General features: G+C 36.0%; 2 protein-coding genes and 1 pseudogene across 2 annotated transcripts; 1 reads left to right on the top strand and 2 right to left on the bottom strand.

The window, feature by feature from the left end:
* The first annotated feature begins 96 nt into the window (after positions 1-96).
* LOC113298289 lies at positions 97-3,499 on the top strand (annotated as a pseudogene).
* Positions 3,500-5,493: 1,994 nt separating this feature from the next.
* On the bottom strand, positions 5,494-6,711 carry LOC113349880 (uncharacterized mitochondrial protein AtMg00810-like). Its single transcript, XM_026593917.1, has 2 exons — positions 6,460-6,711; positions 5,494-6,363 (listed from the first exon to the last, which is right to left on the bottom strand). The coding sequence occupies exons 1-2, from the start codon at positions 6,709-6,711 to the stop codon at positions 5,494-5,496; spliced, it is 1,122 nt and encodes a 373-aa protein (XP_026449702.1).
* A 17,255-nt stretch (positions 6,712-23,966) lies between these two features.
* Positions 23,967-26,158, bottom strand: LOC113349871. The gene is made up of 3 exons (XM_026593909.1): positions 26,063-26,158; positions 24,765-25,589; positions 23,967-24,680 (listed from the first exon to the last, which is right to left on the bottom strand). Exons 1-3 carry the CDS (start codon positions 26,156-26,158, stop codon positions 23,967-23,969), a joined length of 1,635 nt encoding a protein of 544 aa, XP_026449694.1.
* Between the last annotated feature and the right edge of the window lie 928 nt (positions 26,159-27,086).

The following is a 27,086-nucleotide window of genomic DNA, read 5'->3' as shown; positions in this document are numbered from 1 at the left end:
CAATAACAAGCCGACACGCAATAACAAAGTACTATCAAAGAATCATTTTCAACCAACAAAAAGAGGTTATCACCAACAGATGAACACTACAAGAAAACGAGCTAAGCAAGCACACTATCTTCAACAGTACTTGGTAATATTACTAGAACTTTCGGTTGCAGGTAGCTTTAACAATGGAAAGAAGAGTTGGTATCATTGGAGCAGGAATTAGTGGTTTATTAGCTTGCAAATATGTTCTTGAAAAAGGAATCCAACCCATTGTTTTTGAATCACAACCCGGTCTTGGTGGAGTTTGGACTCACACAGTTGAAACAACAAAACTTCAAACACCAAAACAAGCTTTTGAGTTTTCAGATTTCCATGGCCTTCTTCCGTCAAAGAAGATTTCCCAGATCATAATCAAGTTATGGAGTACATAGAATCATATGCACTTCATTTCAATTTACATCCTTATATCAAATTCAACACCAAAGTTATCAACATCGACTATTTAGTACAAGAAGGACAAGATATGCTTTCATGGAGTCATTGGGGTGGTACGGATCGGGTTTTCGCCTTTTCGGTAATCCTAGAGGTAAATGGGAAATTGCTACTGTTGCTGGCCAAGAACACCAAGTTCATGAAGTAGAATTTGTGATTCTTTGCATCGGGCGGTTCAGTGGGGTTCCAAATGTTCCTGAATTCCCACCAAATAAAGGTCCAGATGCTTTCCCCAACGGTAAAGTTATCCACTCCATGGATTACTCTGCTATGGATGATTCCGACGCTGCTAAATTTGTCAAAGGAAAACGTGTCGTGGTAGTTGGACTTCAAAAATCAGCTTTAGACATTGCTAATGAATGCGCCATAGCCAACGGTAACGTCAAATTCTTGGATTACTTATAATTTGTCTGGTAAAATTATTTACATGTGAATGAAAGATATAAGCAAGTTTAGGATTGATTTAAATCCCTTTTAATTTCCTGAACAATTGCATATGAAATTAACTAGCTTGTTAATGCGATTACAGGGGTGGAAAATCCTTGTACATTGATATACAGAAATGCTCACTGGAATGTACCTGATTATCTTCCATACGGTGTACATCTTGGTTACCTATACCTTAATCGTTTTTCTGAACTCCTGCTCCATAAACCTGGCGAAGGACTATTCCTTGGTCTTTTAGCTACTCTTCTTTCACCTTTAGTAAGTTATTAATTATCTAATTAAGTTTAATTTTTTTTTGTTAAGTATAGTTTTATGAACTTTACATCGTATTTAATGATTGAGATTTAAAATGTAGCTCTAAGTTTATCATGTTTATAATTTTGTCTAGAGATGGGCAGCTTCGAAATTTGTCGAAAGCTATATCAAATCCAAATTTCCCCTAAAGAAATATAATATGGTACCAGAACACAGCTTCTTACAAGAAATTTCGTCTTGCTCACTCTCAACCGCACCTGAGAAGTTCTATGACAGAGTAGAAGAAGGAAGCATTATCTTTAAGAAGTCGAAGGGGTTTGGCTTCTAAAAAGACGGGTTGATATTTGACGATGATGTAAAGGCGCCTTTAGAAACTGATGTTGTGATCCTTGCTACCGGTTATAAGGGGGATGAAAAGCTCAAAAACATCTTTAAATCACCAACTTTTCAAAACTACATTATGGGATGCTCAAACTCCACTGTTGCATTATACAGGTAAAAGTGTTCGCACATTCGCACCCAATTTTGTACATATTGGGTTTTAGTAGTTATTCAAGATGATATGTAAGGACGTTGCTATGTATTTATATGGCCGACTGTATCTTTGCAGGGAATGTATTCATCCACGAATCCCACAATTGGCAGTAATTGGGTATTCAGAGAGTGTTGCGAACTTGTGTACATCAGAAATGAGGTGTCGTTGGTTAGCACATTTCCTTGATGATGGGTTCAAGTTGCCAAGTATAAAAAAGATGGAGAAAAATGTGTTGGAATGGGAAAAATTCTTTAAGCGTTATTCTGGTCAGTATTACAGGCACTCTTGCATTGGTGTATTGCATATTTGGTATAATGATCAGTTGTGCAAGGATATGGGTTGTAACCCAAAGAGAAAGAAGGGATTCTACGCTGTTCGAGCCTTATGGACCCATGGATTATGCAAATCTTACTCCTGGTAATAATTGATTTATAGTTCAGCTTTGGCGCTATGGCATTTTCCGGGGATTTGGATCATGTGGCGACTGGGGACTTTCAGCGTGACTATTGTCCGCTTTAAAAAGCATCCCATTTGCCATATAGGCGCTCCTATATAGATCCTCCTATTTTTGCTAATCAAGTTCCTCTTGTTAAAATATGGTCAAGATATGATATATCTTGACATTATTGTGTTTGTCATCTGCTTCCAACAACTGATTTTCCAGGAGGAAGGTCCACCATTTCCCATGTGCCTGCCTCTACATGTGCTTCCAATTCATCATCCATTGAATCTTGCCATTCTGGAATGGCTGCAGCTTCTCTGTATGTTTTTGGTTCATAAAATGACAAAATAGAAGACAAGGAACAGTGATAGTCTGCATACTTAGCTGGTGGTCTTCGATTGCGAGGTGGCAAAGAATTTTCTTCAGAATCAGGATCTCGTTCCTGAGTTGCACTGTTAGGCTGAGTCGTAGAGTGGTCTTGGTCATCCGTATTTGGTGGATCAACAACTAGAGGAGATGGACTTTCAGGAGTAGATATAAGAAAAGTGCTAGGATTGGATTCACTAGGAAATGGATCAGAATAAGTGAAAGACTCAAAAGATGATGATTGCTGCTTGGAAGTGACCAGAATGGAACTTTCTCCCAGAATGTGACATGACGAGAGACACGAAGCTTTCTATTAACTGGATCATAACAACGGTACCCTTTTTGTTCAATACCATAACCAAGGAAGACACACAAGACATTCCTTTGACCAAGTTTATGACGTTCACGTTCTGGAAGGAGTACAAAACAAGTTGAACCAAAGACTCGAAGCTCAGAATAGTTTGGTTTCTTACCATAGAGACGCTCATAAGGTGACATTCCTCCTATGACAGTTGTTGGGACTCTATTGATGGTGTAGACTGCAGTAAGGACTGATTCTCCCCAGAAATTTGAAGGAACTGAGCCAGAAATTAACTGAATTCTAGTTGTCTCTATAATATGACGGTGTTTACGTTCTGCAACTCCATTTTGTTCTGGAGTTTCATTATATGACAGTTGAAGAATGGTGCCTTGGGTTTTAAGAAATTCTTTGAATGGATTAGAAATATATTCCCCTCCTTGATCAGCACGAAAAACTTTGATCACTTTACCAAACTGAGTTTTTATCATGGTTGAGAAATCAACATATAACTTAAGAAAATCTGCTCTAGAGCTGAATAGATATACCCATGTATAACGCGAATAATCATCAATAAAACTGACATAATACAAAGCACCTCCCTTTGACATAATTGGAGATTTACCCCAGACATCAGAATGTATAAGAGCAAAAGGTTCAGTTGAGACAGAAGTGCTAAGATTAAAAGAAATAGCTGGTTGTTTTGCCAGTCTACAAGAGATGCAATTTGGTTCTTTATCTAACCGAGTATCTCCTAGTAAACCCTTATTGATCATATATGAAAGACGAGAAAAGGAAACATGACCTAACCTAGAATTCCAAGACATGAAGCGAGATATTGACACAGGTGCAGTGGGAGTAGCAGCTACGACATGACTTTTAGATTCCGCTGAGAGAGCAAGAGATTGAAGGAGATACAACCGACCAACTCTACGGCCTATCCCAACTAGCTTCCCGGTTTTGAGATCATGTATAGCACAACCAAAAGGAAAACAATATGTGTTATAACCTTGATCACACAGTTGACCAACTGAAATAAGATTCATCGTAATATTCGGAACAAGAAGCACATCTAGTACATAGAAGTTATTTGAATTGTTGACCAAGCCTATATGACTTGCAGTTACTGTTGATCCATCAGCAGTATGAATCTTAGGGGTGATGACAGGATGAAGACTTTCAAAAAACTTTTGATTGAAAGTCATATGGTTTGATGCTCCTGAGTCGAGAAACCATTCTGTTGAATAAATACCTGAGGAGATAGAGAAGGCAGATGCAGCTGTAGGGTTGTTACCAATTGAGAGTGCTTGTTTAATCATCTCTGGAATATCAGCAAGGTTTGGTGCTGAACCACCACCAGGTACAACTAATGCAGATGAGGTTGTCGATGTTGCATATGGATCTGTTGCAGATGAAACTGGAGCTGCCGTAAATCTGGTAGGTGTATTGAATTTGTTTCCTCCATTGTCATTGATCCTTATCATGTTTCTTGAGGTTGGTGAAGTGCAGAACCTAGATGAGTGACCAAATTCCTTACAATACCCACACTGTGTTGTGGGTGTGTCAGGTATTGAGGCAGCATGTGATGTATTGGACGATGGGAGATTGCAGTTCCTTGCCAAGTGTCCAAAGGTCTTGCAGTTATGACACTGTACTTGAGACATATCACGTTGCACTTGAGAATTTGAGTTTCTTGGAAAATTGTTAGGGATGGATCGTGAGGGCACATCAAATACTCCTGATATCTCCGGTGTGATTCTTTTCCTTGTTTCTTCTATAATAAGTTCAGACAAAGCAACTTCCACCGTGGGAAGAGGTGAACGATGAAGGACTGATGCCCTAACAGACTCAAACTCATCACGCAAAGCCATTAGAAACTGAACTAAACGTTTTTCCTCTCTATACTTCTGCCACAATTCCAAATCTACGGTCCATATTGGTTCCATGAGTGCTAATTGATTCCAGATCAAAGACATCTCAGAATGAAAAAAAGAAATAGACTGATCATGCGATTGTTTCATAGATCTAATATCTTGTTCGAGTTTATACCTCTGAGCAAAGTTGATTTGGGTGTACCTTTTCGAAAGAAAATCCCATGTATCTTTGGCTACCTCAAAACTTGTGAGTTGCATGCTTATGGAAGGAATGACTGTGTTTCCAATCCAAGTGAGAATCCTGTGATTGTTAATCTCCCATTCTTCTTTTGGATCCTTTTTTTGTGTTTCATTTTCTTTCCCTTTTTCAACAGAACTACTTTCTGTAGGTTTCTTTTCTATACCATCGACATACTTCCACATACTCTTTCCTTTAAGAAAACTCCTCATGAGGAATGGCCAGTGATTGTAATTGGTTCCATTAAAACGGACAGTGATAGGTTGAGAATCTTCTCTTGACATGATTACTATGTTTTCTCTTGGTTGTATTTTCTCTGGATTGTATTTTCTCTTGGTCTTAGCTCGAAAACTGGTTCTCACATCTTTACTATGTTATTTGGTTGTAACTGCATATATATTCTTTATGTATATATCCTAAATAAAAGATACACCTAACAATATCTAGGATATATACAGAAAGAATATATATGCAGTTACAACCAAATAACAAACACAATAATGCCAAGATATATCATATCTTGACCATATCTTAATACCCCCCCCCCCCCCCCCAGACTCAAGGTGGTGGAGTACACATCTTGAGTCTGGAAATTAAGAATCGAAGACGAGCTGCAGCGTGAGTCTTGGTGAAAAGATCAGCCACTTCAAATTCTGATTTAACATGCGGAAGAGTGATTGTACCTTTCTTGAAATGATGACGAGTAAAATGACAATCTATCTCTATATGTTTTGTACGCTCGTGAAAGACATCATTGTGTGTAATTTGAATAGCAGCCTTGTTATCACAATACAGTGGTGTAGGAGCAGAAATTAGAACTCCCATATCACGAAGTAGCCACCGTAACCAAATGAGTTCATATGTGGTGTAAGCAAGTGCTTTATACTCTGCTTTAGCACTTGAACAAGAAACCACACTTTGTTTCTTACTTCTCCATGAAATCAACGAGTCTCCCAAGAACACACAATAGCCTGTAATAGATTTTTTATCTGTAATATCCCCAGCCCAATCGGAATCTGAGTAAGCTTGAAGAGTGAGATCAGACTTTGATGAGAAACACAGACCTTGATGAAGAGACCCCTTGATATATCTTAGAATTTTGAGAACAGCTGCATAATGAGTAGACCTTGGAGCAGACATAAACTGACTGACTATGTGAACTGCATGACTTATGTCTGGTCTCGTAATGGTCAAGTAATTTAGACTCCCTACTAGTTGACGATACAGTGTTGGATTAGACAATAGAGTCCCATCTGTAAGACTGTATTTTACATTCAATTCAAGAGGTGTGTCAGTTACCTTATTGTCAGATAGCCTTGCACACTGTAGAATCTCAGATGCATATTTGACTTGTGATATGAAATAACCAGTGGGTGACATACCAACTTCAATGCCAAGAAAGTAACTTAAATATCCAATATCTTTCATCTTAAAACAATCAATGAGATATGATTTGAGTTCAGTAATACCTTGTAGATCACTGCCAGTAATAACCATGTCGTCAACATACAAGAGAAGAATGACAATTCCTTTTTCTGACGACCTGAAAAACATAGCTGAATCACAGAAGCTTTGTGTAAAGTCATACTGGAGAATTGCATTGCTAAACTTCTCAAACCAAGCACGAGGTGCTTGTTTGAGTCCATATAATGCTCGTCGAAGCTTACATACTTGATTAGGTTCATGAGGCAAACCAGGAAGAGGTTGCATGTAAACCTCTTCTTGTAACTCACCATGAAGAAACGCGTTTTTCACGTCCTTTGATGAAGCCCCCATTGTCGTGCTGCAGCAACAACAAGTAATGTACGAACTGTAACCATTCTGGCAACTGGTGCAAATGTTTCTTCATAGTCAACACCATACTCTTGTGTATAACCTTTTGCAACAACTCGTGATTTACATCGTTCAAACTCACCATCTGACTTGGTCTTAACTTTATACAAAGAATTATTGTTAGGTGTATCTTTTATTTGCCTTATCTAGTTGTTAGGTGTATCTTCTATTTGCCTTATCTAGTTGTGTAAACATGTATAAATCAGGCTTTTGCCTATCAATGAAGATACAAAGAATTATTCTCACAACTACATTAGAATCTCTATGCTCATGTTTATCATGGTATTAGAGCCATACCCCTCTCAACGCACCCATGTCTATCCGTGTGTCCGTGGTTTCCGAACCACCCATCAATGTAGCCCAGTCAGCGGCTTTCGTATCATACCCATCAGTGTAGCCCAATCAGCGGCTGTCATACCCATCAGTTCAGTGTAGCCCTAGTCGTTGAGGGGGGGTGTTAAATAGTACCACATCGCCTAGGGAAACCTAGGATCCATGCTTAATAAGCCATGGGAAACCCTAACCTTGCAAGCCGGTTTTCGAGGTTAGTTAGGCCCATGGATTTCTAACACATCTCTTACTGAGGTGTAACGGGTATACAATATAACTTCTTTATACGACTCTTTTTTATTTTTTTGATTCGAAACCTTATTTTTATTTTATTAACTTCGGTCCATCTCTTTTTATTTTCTTGATTCGAAACCTTATTTTTATTAACTTATAAAGATTTAAGAAGATTATTATTGTAAGAAAATGATTCTTTTTTTGTTTGATCGGTAAAGATAATATTATATAGAGAAATGTTATGTATGATAATTTGTGTCCAACCCTTATACAAGCCAAGTCCACCTAACTTACATAGAATCTCCCTACAAATTTTATTTTTAATAGAAATACTGACAAACTATTTGAGGGCCCAACAAGAAAATACCCATATGAAAGCCCAAAACACAATGAAAATCCTAGCCCGAAAATAGAGGTAAGAGTGGAAATGTTTCTCGTCACCTAAAATCTAGATCCGCCACCTCTTTTAACAGCCCTCGACCAGCGCAGAATCCATAATAGCAAGTACATCTTCACAACCACAATTATTATGAAATCGTGGCCACTTTTTCTCCATAAAAACAAGTATGTTTGGATAAAGAAATTAGCGATTTCGAAATATTGTTGATTGAAGACAGATGAATAAATAATTAGAATTGAAAAAACAAGAACAGAATCATCATCACTTCAACAAAACAAAAAAAAACAACTATATTCAATCCCATGATCAACTCTTCTCTGTAAAAGAATAGGAAACCCTGAAATGTTATCATAAAAGGCTTAAGCATAACAGACCATTGTCAACCATTATTGTTGAATATTTGAAATTGATCTAATCTTGATCTTGAATGAAGCAGCAACACAAAGACACCCCCACCATCATATGCACCACCATCTTCAAACCTCACAACGATCAACCACCACTGAAACCGCTCAAAAGAGATAGGATATGTTTACGCAAGGTTTTTTAAAACGCAAGGAATACCAAATACTCCCAACTTTTTCGTTTGGAAACCTATATAGACAAAACTTAATACTATAGCAAGTAGACCAACTTAATGATCCTTGACAATATGTATATAGAGTTTATATATCAACCTCTACTCAGTCAGTATGTATACAGACACTAGATCCCTGAACCTGATTGTTAAGCAGAGTATTTGGACGATCTCAAAAATCAATATCCAAGATCAATCTAGTCGTATCCAAGTAATTCAATAGGAATTATTCCAAGTGATTAAACTTGTTATCTATCTTTCAAGATACGAATTCTACAATAAACTGGTCTTGTAATCGATTACCATTAAGCGGACATATCTACTTAGATTGAATATGTACAAACCTGTGAAAATCCAATTATAAAGATAAGCAACATAATGCGAAAAAGGAAAAATACAAGACACCAGAACTTTTGTTAACGAGGAAACCGCAATAGTATAAAAACCACGGGACCTCGTCTAGATTGAACACCACGTTGTATTAAGCCGCTACAGACACTAACCTACTATCAGACTTCAGACTGGAATATAGTTGAGACCGAATACATCCTCCAAGAAATTCATTTACAGTCGCGCTCCTTACGTCTCTTCAACTTCGCACAGTTCTACGCACTTGATTCCACTAACTGACGTCCTTTACAGCTTAAGAGTTGCTTCAGCCGAAGTGAAGACTTTTGATAGAAATCTTCCTATAACAGATAAAGGTGTGGAAATCTGTTTGTAATAGAAAAATCTAGAAAACCTCACAAATCCGGAATTTACGACTCCCGAAGAGCATCCTACATTCTTAACCACCTCTCACGAACAATCTTCGGAAGATCAACTAAGATCAGTCTTTAGATATCTATCTTGAGGAATCGCAAAGTCTGAGACAAAGAGAACTTTGCGATTACTATCTATCTTGCCTGAAAGAGATTACGAAAACCTCGATAATAGAAAAGCAAGATCAGGATTCACGAACTATTAAGGTAAAGATACTCAGACCTGGCTTCATGAATCCCCAAAGTGAAGTATTTTAGTCGTTGACCTAATAATGTTTCACAGAGGAAACCAAGGTCAATAGAGGACGACTTTGGAATCAACTAGGACAAAAAGTGTCAGAGATTGAATTTCCCAGTTGGCAGAGATGTTATATTTATAGATTTCAAAGACCAAGGTTAGCTTAGAATTCAAACTAAGATAACTTGAGAATCACGCAAACACTTTAGGTCTTCTAAATACAATAGAAGAGTACACACATAGGTTAGGTTACAGAACCGTGTATAATGGATGTTCGGTTTGCAAAGTTAGCCGAATAACTGAAAGCTATTTGATATTCATTTAAACACCTAAGAATTTAATCATGATACACACACATAAGTTTTTAGGTAACCAATGAAGTCTTAGAAGTGTTTAAGAGAGTTCTAATAATGCTAAACATATTATGAAAAATAAGTCTTTAAGCATATACTAAAATATAAACTGGGACAGTTGGTACAACGGTTCGTGAACCGCAGGGCTTGTTCACGAATCAGGGTGCAACGGTTCGTGAACCTGGTTCACCAACCCTACTAGACTACCGAACTCATTTGACCACAGTTCGTGAACTGGGTTCGTCAACTGATAGCCTATATATTTATTCAATTATAAAATTCAGTTCACTACGGTTCGCCTGCCGGGTTTGCGAACTGTTCCCAACTGAACTTGCGGTTTGCGAACTGGTTCGCCAACCTTCTTGTATTTTTGTATCTCAAATATCTATGGTTTGCGAACTGGTTCGCCAACCTACCCTGAGTAGAAATATCAGTAAGTTCATATTTCTGTCTTATGATGTTTGAATCATTCCCAAGTGCTATGGTCATTTGCATGGGAAATTTTCAATTGATCCACAAATTAATTCATAGAACTAATATTGTTAAGGAATGTTGAACACCTTATTTGCTAAATCATATTTCGAGATTTTTCACATGACAAACTTGACTCGAAACAACTCTTTATAATTCTACTATAAGTCATACGACATAGTCTCAATAGATAGAATGATGGTATAGTGAGTAAAAATAGAATGGTTCAGTCTTCACATACCTGATACACAAGTTCTCCAAATATCTTCCTCGATCTTCAGTCTTCAATGGTGATCTATGATACTCAACTACAATTCTAACCTAGTCCGAGACTTGACTTAATAGACTGGAAATCAATATATATTTTGATCTTCTAACGTTGACAACAAGCTTGACATAGCAAAACTTGTGGGTTCAATCCAGAATTCCCTAACAGTTTTGACTGATAATGATGTAAAAAAAATAGGCAAATAAAGACGAAGAAAAAAAGGAAAGAAATCCAAAGTAGAAACCCTAATGAACCTAGATCCAAAACTGCAACTTCAGAGACCGAAGTATAGATGTCCAAAGAAAAACAAAAATAATCAGGAAGTTGGGGAAGAAATCCGAGCTATATTCGAACTCAGAGTAGGAAGGCGGATGAAGTTGTGAAGGTAGAGAAAGGGAAAGAAAAGAGAAGGGAAGAGAAGACAGAAAAAAATACTTCCTTGTAAGAAAATGAATTTTTCAAGCCTACTCGAGATCAAACAAGTACATCTATTATTTTAGAGATACTATTACGAATCAAATATTGATTTCAGAAAGTTATATTTGTATAATGTTTATTTGGATAAGTTTTTCAAGGACTCCTCCCGGAAACTATCAGTGGAGCTACATGTAGCGGTGAAACCGAATTCAATGTTAAGCGGGCTAAAACAATTTTCTTTTTAAAATGTGTCATTATTTTTTTTAAAGCGCCCACAAGGCCAAAGATAAAACCAACTACTAAGTTCTTTGTCAGTTGATTTTTTTTTATATTCAAAAAATAGGAAAAAAGATGTCGTCTAAATATCCAGGGGTTTTTCCTTTGTTCGCAAATCCGATAATGTTGTATTAGACAATTTAGCAAAATATACGAAGCTTTATGTTTGTAATCTTAATTGGAATGAAATACCCCCGCTTTGTGTTGTTTAGAAACTCTCGGTAAATCTAATATTAGGAGTGGTCATTCTTCCAACTCCACATTAGATGACTCTATTAATGATGATCGCAGCGTCAGTCGTCGTTTGGTTTTAATGAATATCTAATTCACAAAAAAGAAAAAATCAATCCGATGCAAATTTTCATATAAGAGTTTTTTTACTACATATGTATGGATCTAAAGATATGATACAGATAAAGAGCTAAAGTTTTTTTACTAATATATTACGACTTAGGTTGGCTAAACTATGCAAAAACAAAAAATATAGAGAAAATAAAGAGCTAATAATAAATTTTAAAAAAATTTGGGGCTAGAACCAGGAGTAGATAAATTTAATATTAGGAGTAGTCATTCTTCTAACTCTATATTAGATGGCTTTACTAATTATGTTGTCCTGGCATCAGTTATTGTTTAGATTAATGAACATGTAATTTACAAAAAAAAGAAGAAAAAATATAAAAAATGTTAATCCAATGCAAATTTTATATAAGAGTTTTTTCTACTACATATGTATATAGCCATAGGTATGATACAAAAATATAAAGGCTTAGGTGGACTAAGAGTGTTGCGGTTATTTATGCATATATTGGTATGTAAATTACATTGTACAATATTCTTTGCATACAATATTCTGCCAAAAAAATGATGGTATGGAAGGCATCGTTCCAATCCCATGTTCACATGGAGGAAGGCATTACTGCCGCAGCATGACCCCGTTAAGCATTATACAAGAACATGTAAGCGGGCAAAGAACTTGTTGTCGGCATAAGTTAGTGTGTTTTCTAGGTATCGACAATTTGTGCTTTGTTTATTGATAATGTTAGTTGTTTAAATTTTTGTTAGATCACTGGCCTTATTTATCTTATGAGTTGTATTTCAAATATTTACTCTTTCAGAAGGTATAGGTTCCCTCGGGCTATAAGTAGTGCTGCTCAGTTGAGGGCTACTCTTCAACAGATGGTGGATAGGAATGTCGCGGTATTCATGCTTATACTGGTATGTGAATTACATTGTACAATTTTCTGCCAAATAAACGATGATATGGGAGACCTCACTCCAATGTTTACATGGAGGTGAGAGAGAAAAGCATTACTGATATATATCTTATAAGTTTTTTTTTTTTATAGACAACAGGTATTTGGGTTCATTGCTTAGATCAACAATAATGAAGTTGTGGGGATTTTGCATTATGAAATATTCTTCCTGACTCAATAGAATTTTTTTTCATGTGTTTCAGCTACCCACTTCCCTTAATTGCAAGTATGTATCCCGAAATATTCATGTGTTCCCGAAATTATTTTCCAACGAGGAAGAGTATAAACAATTTTCACGTGACTAAAACAAATTCTGGTCACGAAACACATTTCACGTGACTAAAACAATTTTGGGTCACATGAAAACTTTTGGTTCACAGTAGCTGACTGTTGACCATGATGAAAATTTTGGATTGTAAAGTACAAATTTTAGATTGTGTGCCATATTTCAAATCTATAATAATAAATTGTGGATCATGAGGTATATATTGGGTCAAGGGAAATTTATAAAAAAAAAATTAAAAAATTGTAATTAAAGCATTAATATTTCATTTCAATTAAGAAACATTTACATGATGGTTTTCAAGAAAAACAGACACATCAAAAAAAATAAAACAAATACAAAACAGATGCAAAACGCTGTAAAATTACGAAACAAAAGAGCGATCTACAATATCATCTTGTACAATGAAATTGAATGTACAATGGAATTGGAGGAAGAATGGTACTCGAAATTATAATTCGACCATTTTGATTGATTTTCTTCTTGGAAAAGAGATGCTCATATGAGAGATGAGTGATTTTCCAAAACTCTTCATGTGTAAAGAGTAACCCGAAAACTATATATCTATTTCCTGCTGAAGAAGAACCTGATCTTGTCCGCGTCAAATACACGATGTACTTGTATTTAAGATAGCAAGTATGTCAGATGAAACAGTATAAAAGTGCAGACAAAAATCTCCTTAATAACGATTTTTTTTTTAATTTAAACAACAAAATAACTTCTAAATCAAGATCAATTATAAAAATTAAAACTCATCAATCGTTACTTAGAGCGGGACCAAATCTGAGCAAATGAGGAAGATATTAGAAGATTTTTTTTCTAGGTTTTTGAGAAGGAACGTTTTTGAGTTGCAATGTAGGTTCAACTCATATGGGGAACCTCAAGTAGCGTGACAAACTTTGGCGTACAAGACAAAATTTGGATCACTTAACAAATTTGCATCATGGAGTAGATTTTAGTTACAATAGCAAATTCCATATCATAATGCATATATTTTGTTATAATGACAGAATTTTTAGGTCACAATGTAGATTTACAAGGCAATATTTGGGTCACAAACTTTTTTGCCAAAAAAAAAATAATATTTTGGGTATCTAAGCAACCTTATGCAATATGGTTGAGTTTTGATCATAATGGTAGGTTTTAGGTTACTAGGAAAATTTTGGGTCATAACAACAAATTCTAAGTCACCATAAAATTTGGTTCGTGAATATGTTCTTTGAGAAAATTCTATTGGCACTCCTATTTTGGTTCGTGGAAGTACATTCAAACGTATGAGAACGAACGAGTACAAGATAAAAAGTGTGTCTATTTTACCTCTTGAAGGTTCTTGTGATCCAACAATCTTGAGTCTTCTTCAACAAATTCACAAATTTGTTTGTAAGATCAACTCCAAGGTAAAAGGTATGTAAAAACAATTATTTGTGCTTGCTACAAAATTTCCTGACATCAAGGACGAAATAGACAAGAATCAATCTTTAATGGGTGATTCCGTTGATGAAGATAATGAGTAACCCCTTCGTATGCTTCTTTTGTCTATGTACTAGGAAACTTCTTGTGATAATTTATTCTTGTGTTCGAGAATGATATCTAGGGTTTGGTATAGAAAATATTGTGATTACACAAGCTATTTCCAACGATTTTCATCTTGCATGTTTTTAGATTTATTTATTTAAATTCTAGAGTTTTTGGAAGATGAACTTGCAGTGTTTAATCATTATTGGTTTAATGTATTGCAAAGTCTTATGAGATATATGTGTCCTTTACTTTTTGTGAATTGAACTGATATCTCATATATGCTCAAAAGTTAAATCTATTATGTTTTATGAACTGAAAACATAACAAACTTTGTGAGAATTTTTGGCAGTATTGATCTACTGGTGATCACACTTTTGTGAAATTACTTCACTTTATACTCCGTAATATTTTCTTATGTTGAGTCGTACCGATTAAAATTATCTCTTTGTTCGTAACTGACTTTGAGATTAATTTATGTCAATGTTCAGGATGCAAGTTCATGTGATTTGTTAATGTCCGACAAAATCTTTCTTTTTCATTAAAGTAAGGTCACTCATGTTATTCTCTTGGGAAATCAAATGGGGGAGAGTTCTTAAATGAACTTGTGCTTAATTGTTATATCTTTGTGGGGAGAGTGGATGTGGAATTTACTGGGGATGCTTGTATCTTAAATCTCCTAGATGAGAGCTAAGATTTTTTACTCTGTGATATCATCTAAATTAAAGTTGATATGAATCCTTTTAAGTCTTGGAGTGTATTTTGATTGAATTCATTAAGATCCCATAATTTTCATACCTTTGCCAATTTTTTATTGACAAAAAGGGAGAAAATTAATTAGTAGTTTCGCACTACATACATATGGTTTACAGATCATTATGTAAGGGGGAGTGAATCAATATTTATAGGTTTCACCTATTATGAAAAAGATGTAACTATAGATTAAGGGGGAGAAACATATCACCTTAGTATTACTTCGAAGTTGTGATACAATTGAACTTTGGAGAAGATAATATACTATATGTTTCTGTATAACGACGATTGAGAATACCTGTTTTTAAAGTTGTTATCGCTACGGATCTTCAACAACAGCGATGCTGAGTTGAACACGTTCAGAATCATTGCAACTTGAAGTAACGAAGAATTCAAGGAGTGGAAGAACCAAGGAAATCAAGCATGATGGATTCTGGAGCTTTGAAGCTTTATTTTTCAATCCATATGTATTAATAGTTTTGTCACTAAAATTGACAAAGGGGGAGATTGTTAGAACATTGCTTGGTCGAACTCACAAGTGTTGCTATCTCAATCTTGTTGTCAAATTTAGTTGTAAAAACTATATCTTGATTTCTAGTCTACATTTAGTCAGGTCTCGTATTAGGATAAAAGTGTGTAGTTGAGAATAGGATACCACTGCGTTCTACTGTTTGAAGAAGAAGATCAACATGAGATTTGTAGAACTTCAACATCAAAAGGTAAGTGAAGACCGAACCACCTATTTCTCAAGTTTTCACCTTTCTATCTATGAGACATTGTCGCATGACCAAATTAGACAGTACATGCATAATAAAAATTTCGAGTCAACTTTATCTTGAATATTGTTCTCGAAATATGACGACTAAGAACATTTTTTCATACTTGATGAATTTGGTTAGGAACATTTATTATTCATAACTTAAATTATGATTCATGATTTAATTATTTGAAAATAGTCTGGAACAGTGATATGTGTCATTGATGTTATTCAGGAATGTTTCGAAATGATTATTAGAGAGATATAGAATTGTTGTTAATATGGATACAGGACAGTATGCATACCATTTCACATACTGGGAGATCTGTTATAAGTCCGGAGCCGCAGTACACCCAGTACACGTACCGACGTAGCTATAGTTTGGAAGCGACTTTATGGTACACATACCCGGTATCCATACCACAAAAAGTCTGTGAATCGTGAACCAGGAACGGTACGCATACCAAGTATGCAAACCGAAAAAGATCTATTGGTTTTAATACCGAAAACCGTACGCATACCCGATATGCAAACCATAAAAGATCTGTGAGTTCCTGAATTTGTTTGTTGTCTTAAGGGTATCCATACACGATACACGTACCATGACAAATACATTCACGAACATGTACAATATATGTAACAGGTACACATACTCACCATGTCGAATATTTTCATATGAATCAAAATTATTTCTGTGAGATAATCGATATTTGAACAACTCTCTAAAAACACTATCTACACATTTTTGATCATATGTGTGATTCATGAAAAAAAATTAAAGTGTTATATGAAAATGGTTAAGTATATAGTTCAACTGGATAATTTCGGCTAACTTACATGAACATGTTATTATACACGGTTTGGTTACGGTCCATCCTAACTAGAGTGTATATTATGCTATGTCAATCTCAAGTCAAGTTTTTCATCTAATGGGGATTATTGATTGCTAGGTTGCAAAGCTATCTTAGCTTAAACCTAAATCAACCTTGATCTTGAGAGTCTATAAAAGGAGAACCTCTAACAACTGGGATCTTTGAATCCCCGACACTATTTTTGTATGTCCTAGTTATAAACTAGAGTCGTCCTCTCCTTCAAACCCTTCTAGGTTTTAGCGACTAAAACGACTTCACCTAGGGATTCGTGAAGCCAAGTCCGACTATCTTTATCTTGATAGTTCGACATCCTGATCTTGTTTTGATTGTTGAGTTTCTCACTCAAACAAGATAAATATAAATCATAAAGTATCTTCATCTCAGACTTTGTGATTCCACAAGTTTCGAATTGTGAGGTGAATAATAATCTAGGATGCTCTTCGGGAGTCATAAGACCAGATTTTGAGGTCTGCTAGACTTTGTCTATTGCAATCGATTTCCTACCTTAACTTGATCTTTGATCAGAATAGAAATCACAAATAGGCTTATATGTGGGAGGCAGATTGGTTTAAAGTCTTAAATTGAGTTGAAGCAACTCTTAGGCTATAAAGAACGTTAGCTAAGGGAATCAATTTGATAGACACATTTTTGTGTCTAATATGATCTCAATAGTATGTATTGTTAGTGCTCGATTTTATATTTATTTTGGATTTTTTATGTCTTTGTAGGTGTTTTTGGAGAAATAAGGTTTTGAGGAGAATTTGGCTCGAAAATTGGTATTTGAGCTCATGGGAGAAAATTACTAAAGGCACCCCTCATTTGGATAAAGGGCACCTCAATTACTAAGGGGAATCCACTTGCTATTTACACCCCAGGGCACCCAGTGGATAAAGGCGCCTGAACTTTGGATTCTGGGTACTCCTTCTTCAACCATTCAAACGAGATTTGGCGGGAAATTTTGAGTAACGACTAACAGAGTTGGGATTTGATTTTTTGGCGTATGAGAGGGAGATCCAATCGCTGGATTTTTTTTTAGATGAGCCTGTTAAGATTAAACAGGGAAGATATAGTCGTTGGATTGGATCGAGTTGGTCTGGATAATCGGTTCTCGGCAACACAGAGAAAGATGTTTCTCAGACTTATATTTGGGAAGAACTGGAGAGATTTAACCGGATATTTTCACGGGAAAGGCTTGGTTTGGGCCTGTGATATTGATACAAGATGGATAATGGTCTCAAACTCGATTGAAAAGGAAGCTTTCGACAAAACAGGGAGATGGGTATTCACGGGATCTTTTTTGGAGTTATATTTGGCAGTTGCGTTGCGTGGAGAGTTGGACATGATATTCTGTTTGATTAGATTCGATATTGTGAGATATTTTGGAAGCTTTGACGCGGAAAGAACAGGAGGAAAAGGAAAGAAAATATCCCGAAGGATTTTTCTTGCAGAGATACGTGACTTTTGGTGAAAGAAAAAAAGAGGATTAACCCGAGTGATTTGTCGAGCTGTGGTGTATAAAAAGGATTGTTGGGAGTCATACAAGCGGTGTCGAGAGTATTGGATGAAGCAAAGGAGACGTCGGAGCTGCAGGAGAAGTTGCAGAGTATCTTCTCTGCTGGTGAAGAAGAAGACGAGTTGAAGAACATCAGATCGCTCAACTCAGACGCTGATCCAGAGGACAGTCGCAGAAACTGTGACCTATACTTTCAAACTCAATAACTTTGTAACAATTTTTCCAACAATTATTTTGAGTTCGCAACAGTTCTGTTAGGGTTCTCTGTAATAGTGGGTTATGTAACAATTATAACTGTTATAAACACACTGCTTTATACCTTTTCTTCGATAAAACACCTTTTTGAGCTATGAATTATTATTTTGAGCGTGTTTTCACCATGGAGAGCTAAAACCCAACACTAGGATGACGGAGGAAGACATTCTCTACGCGTGTGGTAAATCTATTTAATTTCTTTATGGCTTTTGCACTATTTTAAATTGATTCATGACTTTTCTTAATTGATTGTGATTTTGTTTGATGACGTATGCTTGGTCTTAGTATTTTTGATATGTCATGCTTGTGATTTACAGTCAATCTTTTATAAAATCTACCTTGGCAAATAATAAAGAGTCAATATTTATTATGTTATGAGCTATAATTGTCTGGAATTGATAGTTGAACCAAATGAATATGAGAATTGGTGGAATCTTGAGTCTCAGTACCTCTCGATATTTGTGATAACCTTGTGAATATATTTTTAGTATTTTTACTCTTAAGTCTTAAATCAAACCTTTACAAGCCCGAGTTGAACGAACTTTACTACCACTTTCTACAATCACTTTCAAAACTACATCAATTTTTGGCGCCGCCGACACGGACTTGTATTTAGGTTTTAGATTTATTTTTATTTTTATTTTTTAATTTTGTTTTTAGATTTTTTGTTCTCTTTTACGCCTTTGGTATTTTTTGATTCTTTTCAGATTTAGAGCGAAGCTACAAGGAAAGAAAAAGCGCTATAAAAGGAAAGCATCGCTAAAGATGGAAAGAAAAGAGGAGTCCAAAAGGAGTGATAAAGATTTTATTTTTATTTTTAGAAAATTGTATTAGGGTTTGTTGTATTTTTTGTAAATTTTCTTTTTATTTTTGGACACTTTATTTTGGACTTGGACATTATTTATTATTTTTAAAACCCTAAGGAAGGGTTGAGATTAAATATAAACTGCTGCAGGGAAGGACGACAGTTACGATACTGTCTTGGCCCCTCGGGTTCGTACACTGATATAGGAGTCGGTGGCCTGAGTCGACTTCAAAGGTTCATCGCCCGTCTGGTACGAAAGGTAAGACTCTATCCATCCACGAATCCCCTGTCAGTGGGTTTTCTTTTGTGATACAACACGTGCACACACCAATTGCATCGTCAGATTACCGATAATTAGGAAAACACGTGGTTTAGTACGGTGAACCCTCTGGGCGTTATCATCTGAAACACCACAAGCCTTAGCCTTGTACCTTTGACCAGTCCTTGACTGTAGGTATATTTTGCTAAAGGTAACCCGAGCTTACCCAATTTTAGTCGACCTTGCATTTGCACGTACACAAAAGTATGTCAGACTGGTATAACAATAGCCAATACAATGATTATCCGACTGATCAAAATATACATTATTCTTTTTATGACCATAATGTGAAGAGTGGTTGGGAACATCAACCTTTTCAAGGTTATGGATCATAACATGGTGAGCCCAATTACTATCCGCATGCGCACGGGTCACACGAGCAAGAAAATATTGTAGTACTAGTTCCCCATTGAATGATTTAATCACACAGTTGTACCCTGGTTCTATCTATGATCCTTCCATATCTCTAGAAGAGTCTCTGAAGCAGTTAACTGGGCATACAAATAGGTTTGTGTCGGAAATAAATAAACAAACTGCACCAATGAATAAACTTTCTATAGAGGAATCCCTCAAGAAGATAGCTGAGACGAACAAAAGAATTGCTCGAAATAATCTTAATTTCCAATATAGTGTTTCCAATAATACCCTTGAAAATGAGGATAGTTATTTGCATAATCAAGATGACGAGGTTAAGATTGGTAACACTACTTGTTAAGATGAGGTTCAACCATTTTCATGTCACTACAAGAAAATGGGCATTTAGTGACAAATGTTTTTACATCAAAGAGTTTTTTGTCATCAAACATATTCACATGTGACGAATTGAAAAATTGTTAGTATAAAAATTCTTTTTGCGGCAAAAACTATTTCGTCTTTAGATTTGTCACCGAAATTATGGATAACAACAAAAACTTGTCGCAATTCCCTCTGTCGCCAATGATTTGTTCAGCGAGAATTTTTCCAGTCACGAATTTTATTTATACTGACGATAATAGATACCCGTCGCAGAAAACATAATTTGTAGCCACTATTTTTTTTTCTCGTTAAATATGTATAGGGTGACAATAGCCACCGGTCGTTAGTAACTTTTAACTGCGACGTGACGAAACTTTGTCGCCATAGTGTTTTGGCATCTAAAATACTTCGCCACGATATAAACATTAGGCGAAAAATTAAACGTCAATGCTATTGTGATTTTTTTGCCGCAAACAAAAATAGTTCCAAAAAATGATATCTATAGTGACCAAATTTTAGATACAACAAAAAAAAATTGGTGACTAAATAACTTGTAGTTAGGATTACTTATACGTCGGAGATAAAAAATAGTTGTCAGTGAAATATAGATTTACAACCACAAAATATTAGACATTAAAAAATATATGGGTGACATATAATATGAGCTTGTCGATCTTCGTTCCTTTCCACTTCAGACTGGGGAGCATTTCTTAGCAACTGAGTAGAAGTCACCTCCTGTGAATAATAAAGACAGTGCACACAAATTTGAGTATTTTTTTCAGCTAGTTTTACTTAAACTGATCTATACCTATATTACCCGCACCAAGTTACATTTTTTACTTCACTAATAAAATATAAATCCTTCAAATGAAATTGGTAGCTGGTGGTTTTAATGTTTTCAGTGGTCCAGAAGTCCAGATGTGTTGTGCTACGCATATGTACACACGATCTCCTTGATTTTGTACAGAAAGCCCCCGCTCATACCAACTTATAGTACTTGGCAGTGGTGTATTCCTACGAGATTGGCGTTTTCTGGGAACCAAATTCCCTCTTTCCTTTTCTTCGTTCCTTTACCTCGTAGGACACTAAGTAGTTCATTCCGATCACTACCTCTTTTAGTTGACAAATCATTCACTTTTTGCGCATATGAATCCAAAGATCTCTCTTTTATCTCTCTCAGCAAAACAGTTGCAATGTCGGTGTTCTTATCTATCACTTGTTTCCTCTCGGTCAATTCAGGCAGTTGCAATGTCGGTGTTCTTATCTATTACTTGTTTCCTCTATTACTTGTTTCCTCTCGGTCTATTCAGGAAGTGAATTCATTGTGTTATTAAATGCTCGGTATTCACACAAAGCCACAAATTATATATACTAAATTCCAATAAACTTATAAACCAACTGAAAAATAAGATTATAAAAATAATTTAATCAAGCCGTAGGCCAAAAATTACTTCATCGGTTCGAGCAAAAATTAGCATTAAAATAAATATTTATTGAGTTTCAAGTAACTAGCAATGAATATTAAGTTTCAAGTAAAATAACAGTAACGAATTAGTATTCTAGATTCGAGTCATCATCTTCTGGCACAATATCTTCAGGCTCTACCACATCATTTTTGTAGTTAAACATTGTTTCATCCTCTTCTTCCTCCTCCTCCTCATCATCGTCATCCTCAGCTAGAACAAGATTTGCATCTAACATTTCGATTTCAACATCATCATCTCTATGAAGTACAGTTTCCCCATTATCATCTTCTTGAACAGTGGATAAAAGCAACAGACCCTCTTTGTTATGGTGAAATGCCTCTTCCTCATCAATAGTTTCTTCTGTTTCTGGTTGTACTTCCTTGATATCCATTTCAGGAACATCCCATATATGCCTATGATGCATTTTTTGAGCCACTTTCCAATTTGCTCCAAGCTTGTAGTCATCAAGGTAGAAAACTTGTTGCGCTTGTGATGCAAGAATGAAAGGTTCACTCTTGTACCACAATGTACTAGTATTTATACATGTCAAATCATAATCCTTTCGAATTCTCGTCCTTCCAGGAGTTACGTCAAACCAATCACATTTAAATAACACAACTAGGTAGTCATATAAAAAGTCTATCTCAATAACATCCTGCAAGCTACCAAAGAATTCAGTTGGCTTACTGTTGTGTACCCCATCTACTACCAATCCTCTATTTTGGGTCGTTCGACGAAGTTCACGTTGTTTGGTATGGAATCGAACTCCATAATAGATACAAGCAGGATATGATTTTGTGAGAGATTCAACTCCCTGTGCTAACGAACGCAATTCATCAGTAGCCTCAGGAAACTTTTCATAGTGCAATTTTTCAATCTGTACATTTTCAGAAAAAACCAATAACAACAATGAGAGTGTTTGCAAACAATAATGATATAGGATTGTTAGAACAATGACGAAAAACTGAGACTACTTGTATTACAATAATGATATAGGATTTTTAATAGTAAAAATTAATTGCTTACCCGCTTTCGAAACCATTCAGGAAATAGTTTTTGATGCCTTTATGACAAGTTGTGATTTGATTTCTCTTTCAGCTCATTCAAATGTTCACTGTATTGTCAAAGACAAATAAGACAACTTTTTGATGCCAAGGAAAATATTTAGTGTACTACAAAAACAACAACAATTATCAGATGATAGGATGAGGCACTTACTCCATATATGGTCGCACCTCGTCACAATTATCGAGTATAAACCAATGTATTTGTTCTCGTTCTTCTAGGATCAGTGGTTTTATAACTTTTGCACCAAAAGGACGAACCTTCTGAGCAAACACATACAATTTTCCCTTGGGTCGTTGACCATCATCTGATGTATCATCATTTCAGTCTGGGCGATTAATTTAGTTTCAATCCCACGTAAATACAACGAGCAAAATGTCAAAGCTTCATTAATAATGTAAGCTTCCGCTATTGAACCTTCTGGTCGTGCTTTATTGTTCATGTAATGCTTAAGTGTCCCGAGGTACCTAAATAAAAAAACAACTCTTCAAACATATTTTTTTTATTCTATAAACAACAAACAGTACTTGCATTTGGAGAAAGACACAAGCATATATAAACAATATAAACTCATTCAAAGTATACGTGGTAAAAGTTAAGCATACCTTTCGATGGGATACATCCAACTATAACCAACTGGGCCAACAAGTTTAGCTTCTCGGGGTAAGTGAACAGCCAAATGAACCATGACATCAAAAAAGGCTGGTGGAAATATTCTTTCCAACTTACAAAGAATTAAAACGATACATTTTTCCATTTCTTCCAAGTGACTCACATTCAATGTCTTCGCACATAGATCATGAAAGAAAGTACTCAACTCAATTAAGGCAGTGCATACATCTGTAGGCAGAAATGGACGAATTCCAGCGGGAAGAACTTTTTGTAACAAAACATGACAATCGTGGCTTTTCAAACCGGATATCTTTCCATCATCGACGTTAGCACTCCTCGCTATGTTAGCTGCATATCCATCCGGAAACTTCACTGATTTCAGAAACCTACAAAACTCTCTTCTTTGCTCTAGTGTTAAAGTATAGGAAGCCGTAGGTTTTATAAATTTGTCTCCTTCACGCTTAAGGTGCAATTCTGGTATAATATTCATTTCTTCCAAATCCAAATGAGCTTTAAATGTATCTTTGTTCTTTAGTTCCCGATTTAACAATGTTCCGACGATGTTATCGCATATATTTTTCTCAACAGGCATAACATCTATTTTGTGCCTAATTTTTAGACGTGCCCAGTATGAAAGCTCGACGAAAATACTCTTTTTTGTCCAACTCAGCTATTTCTTGGTACGACTTCTTTTCTTGCTTCCCTTATCTGGATGCTTTCCGAAACAACTTTTAACTCCCAGTTTGTCCATTTGTTGTAAAAGTTGAATGCATGTTAACTCTTTCGGTGGACCGTGAATCTCATTGTTTCCATCATGAAGTTTGTTGCTTCGCCATGGATGCTTGGGAGGCAAAAACCTATGTTGACGCAGATAACCGATCTTACTCCTCAATGCACGGGATGGTGGATCATCATTACATACTGGACAAGCTAAATAACCTTTTTTACTCCATCCTGATAAATTAGCATATGCTGGGAAGTCATTTATGGTCCACAATACAGCTGCGTGCATACGAAAAGTTTTTTCTGTTGAGGCATCATATGTTTCCACTCCGTCTTTCCACAACTCCTTTAACTCATCTATTAAGGGTCGTAGATACACATCGATATCGTTGCCAGGTGATTTTTTGCCAGGAATAAGTAATGCCATCATGAAAAAAGGTTGTTTCATACACTTCCAAGGGGGTAGGTTGTAGGGCATCACTATAACTGGCCACGTGTTGTACGCATTATTCATATTTCCATAAGGATTAAACCCATCCGTATCAAGACCTAACCTTTTATTGCGAGGATCTTCTGCAAACTGTGGATATCGCGAGTCAAAATCCTTCCATGCTTCAGCATCAGAAGGATGCCTTAAAACCCCTTCGGGAGCAACATGTTCCTTGTGTCATCTCATATCAACAGCTGTATGCCTTGAAGCATATAATATCTGCAATCTTGGTTTTAAAGGAAAATAGCGCAGTACCTTATGTGGGATCTTCTTACCCTTGCCGTCATTGAATTTGTACCTAGGCTCGTGGCATACTGGACAATCATCCCTATCCTTATGTTCCTTCCAGTACAAAGCACAATCATTTTTACATGCATCAATCGATTCATAACCCAATCCAAGATCACGCAATATCTTTTTAGCTTCATAGTATGAATTTGGAATTGTATTATCTTTTGGAAAAGATTTCTTAAGCAACTCAAGATGCATCTCAAAGCTTTTGTTGCTCCAACGGTTGAGCACTTTGAGGTGCATTAACTCTACAAGGAAATTTAATGAAGAGCAATCTGTACAACCAAGGTACAGTTCTTGCTTAGCTTTACCTAATAGCTCCTCAAACTTTGTACTAGCTTCACCCAAATTATTTGTACTGTCAGCTTCACCCGAATCGTCATTAGTTTCTCCGTGAATACGTGTATCTGCTTGACTATCAAAATGCCCAGCATTATCAGCATCATGTAACATATCAAGTACATCTGTATTATTATTTCCAGAATGGGTTGTACCATCATTAAAGACATTGTCATGGCTAGACGCTGATTGGTTTTGAGTAGGATTATCTTCTTCCCCATGAAGTACCCATATCTTATAACTACCTGCCATGCTAGTAGTGAACAAGTGATGTTCGATTTCAGCTAATGTAGTAGGTGGGTTTCGGTTAACACACTTCTTACAGGGGAAAGTGCATAATTCCTTATTATTATTCAAGAGATAATTTTTTGTCATCTGAATAAAAGACGCAACACCTTTCAAATACTTATCAGACAACCTGTCGCGCTCTTTTACCCAACTTTTATCAATCTTTGGTAACAAAAATAAACAAAAAAGATGCTTAGAATAACAACAGTAAGGCAGAGACTATAAATTATGAAGTTTTTTTAAATTAAGATGTGTGTATAAAGTGTGTGTGGCCTTCCCAAGGAAACTTTGCTTCGTAGTAAAGAGAAAGCCTAATCAATTCAGGAATTCGCCGAGTTGCAGTGATACCTAAAGAAACACGGTCAAAAAGATTACCATCAGAACTGTTCATACATACATCTAAAAAATTCAAGGAAAAACAAGGTAGAATACTCAATAGAAAAACTCGAATTTAAACCACTGAATCAAACTAACCTGTTAGTATTGTACGCCAAAGAAGAACTAGTGCTGTTCGTGAGGTGCCGATAGGAGTTATAAGGACTGGTGGTGAATGTGCGAACAGGTGAGGGCTTTTATAACTCAATTTTGTTATTCGAATTCGAATTGGATAAAACACACTTATCCAAATCCTATACAAATTCTAATACTCCTTTTAATTTCTCCGTCGACCACTCAAATTCAATAGCAGCACCCACTCCGTTGGCCGATAATTCAGATTGGAGAAAAGCCATTTATCCCAATCTTGTACAAATTCTAACACTCCTTTTAATCCTGCACCTCTGACTTCTCGGAATCCAAATTAACTTAAACCACAAACTTCGTGTCTTCCCCAGGTACGTGTTGTTCTTGGTTTCTCAAACTTGTGAGGACTTGGAGCAGCGGCAAAGAATTAGGGCGTGAAATTGGATTGGTCACGACTGAAATCGGGAAGACAAGGTGACCAGTATTTCTGTTTAATAAATTTATAAAGGAGAAAGCAGCCCCGAATAAAGAAGCCCAACTGGCCCGAACAAAAACGGGCGCGCCGGTAATTTGTATTTCGGCCATCTGTAATTTCAGCCATATGATCCAAGTATGTTCCACTATGCATTGTTCTCAGACAATATATTGGCTGCAGCAGTGGTTGTGAATTCAACTGTTTCTCATGCTAAGGTAGAGCTTCGCATTTACAGGAAAAGCAGAATTATAGTTGGATAATGTTACTCTCATGAAAAAACAAACTTGAACTAGTATTACTCTTTGGTGCATTAAAGCCTGTATGGCTGTATCTAATTGTTACGTTTATATTTGACAGGATCCAACAAAACATGTAATTTAAAATTGTCACAGACGGGCTTAATTATTCTGCAATGAGAAGGGGTGGAAGCACAGGATTTTAGTCGACCTATAGTCGACCAAGTCCAGCATTTTAGTCCACCAATCAAGAAGTTACAGTCGAGGTTATGGAAATGCAGATGCTGTAAGGCTACAATGGAATTTGAAGCAGTAGATTCGCAGAACCTGTAAAACTTTTATGATAATTCATAAACTACTTCATTAGAACGTATTACATGCACAGGATTACAGTTATGTCTGTATTGAAGAGCACCCTTTCAGAAGACTAAGACCATTCTAAACTGCAGAAACATAAATGTCGTCATACTATAACATGTAACATAT

Source organism: Papaver somniferum, chromosome 1, assembly GCF_003573695.1.
Source record: "Papaver somniferum cultivar HN1 chromosome 1, ASM357369v1, whole genome shotgun sequence".
Lineage (NCBI taxonomy): Eukaryota > Viridiplantae > Streptophyta > Magnoliopsida > Ranunculales > Papaveraceae > Papaver > Papaver somniferum.
Note: the sequence above shows the minus strand (reverse complement) of the source record. Positions and strands in the feature narration are given on the sequence as shown.

Bases quoted from the DNA above. Each gene is read 5' to 3' on its own strand.
- LOC113349880 (XM_026593917.1), bottom strand. From the start codon at position 6,711: ATGGGGGCTTCATCAAAGGACGTGAAAAACGCGTTTCTTCATGGTGAG. The intron at 6,364-6,459 runs GTCATTCTTCTC...GATTGTTTTAAG, and splicing joins GGTCGTCAGAAAAAGGAATT to ATGAAAGATATTGGATATTT.
- LOC113349871 (XM_026593909.1), bottom strand. From the start codon at position 26,158: ATGGCTTTTCTCCAATCTGAATTATCGGCCAACGGAGTGGGTGCTGCT. The intron at 25,590-26,062 runs GTATAGGATTTG...TTGTTACCAAAG, and splicing joins TAAAAGGAGTATTAGAATTT to ATTGATAAAAGTTGGGTAAA. The intron at 24,681-24,764 runs GTACTGCGCTAT...AGATGACACAAG, and splicing joins GTAAGAAGATCCCACATAAG to GAACATGTTGCTCCCGAAGG.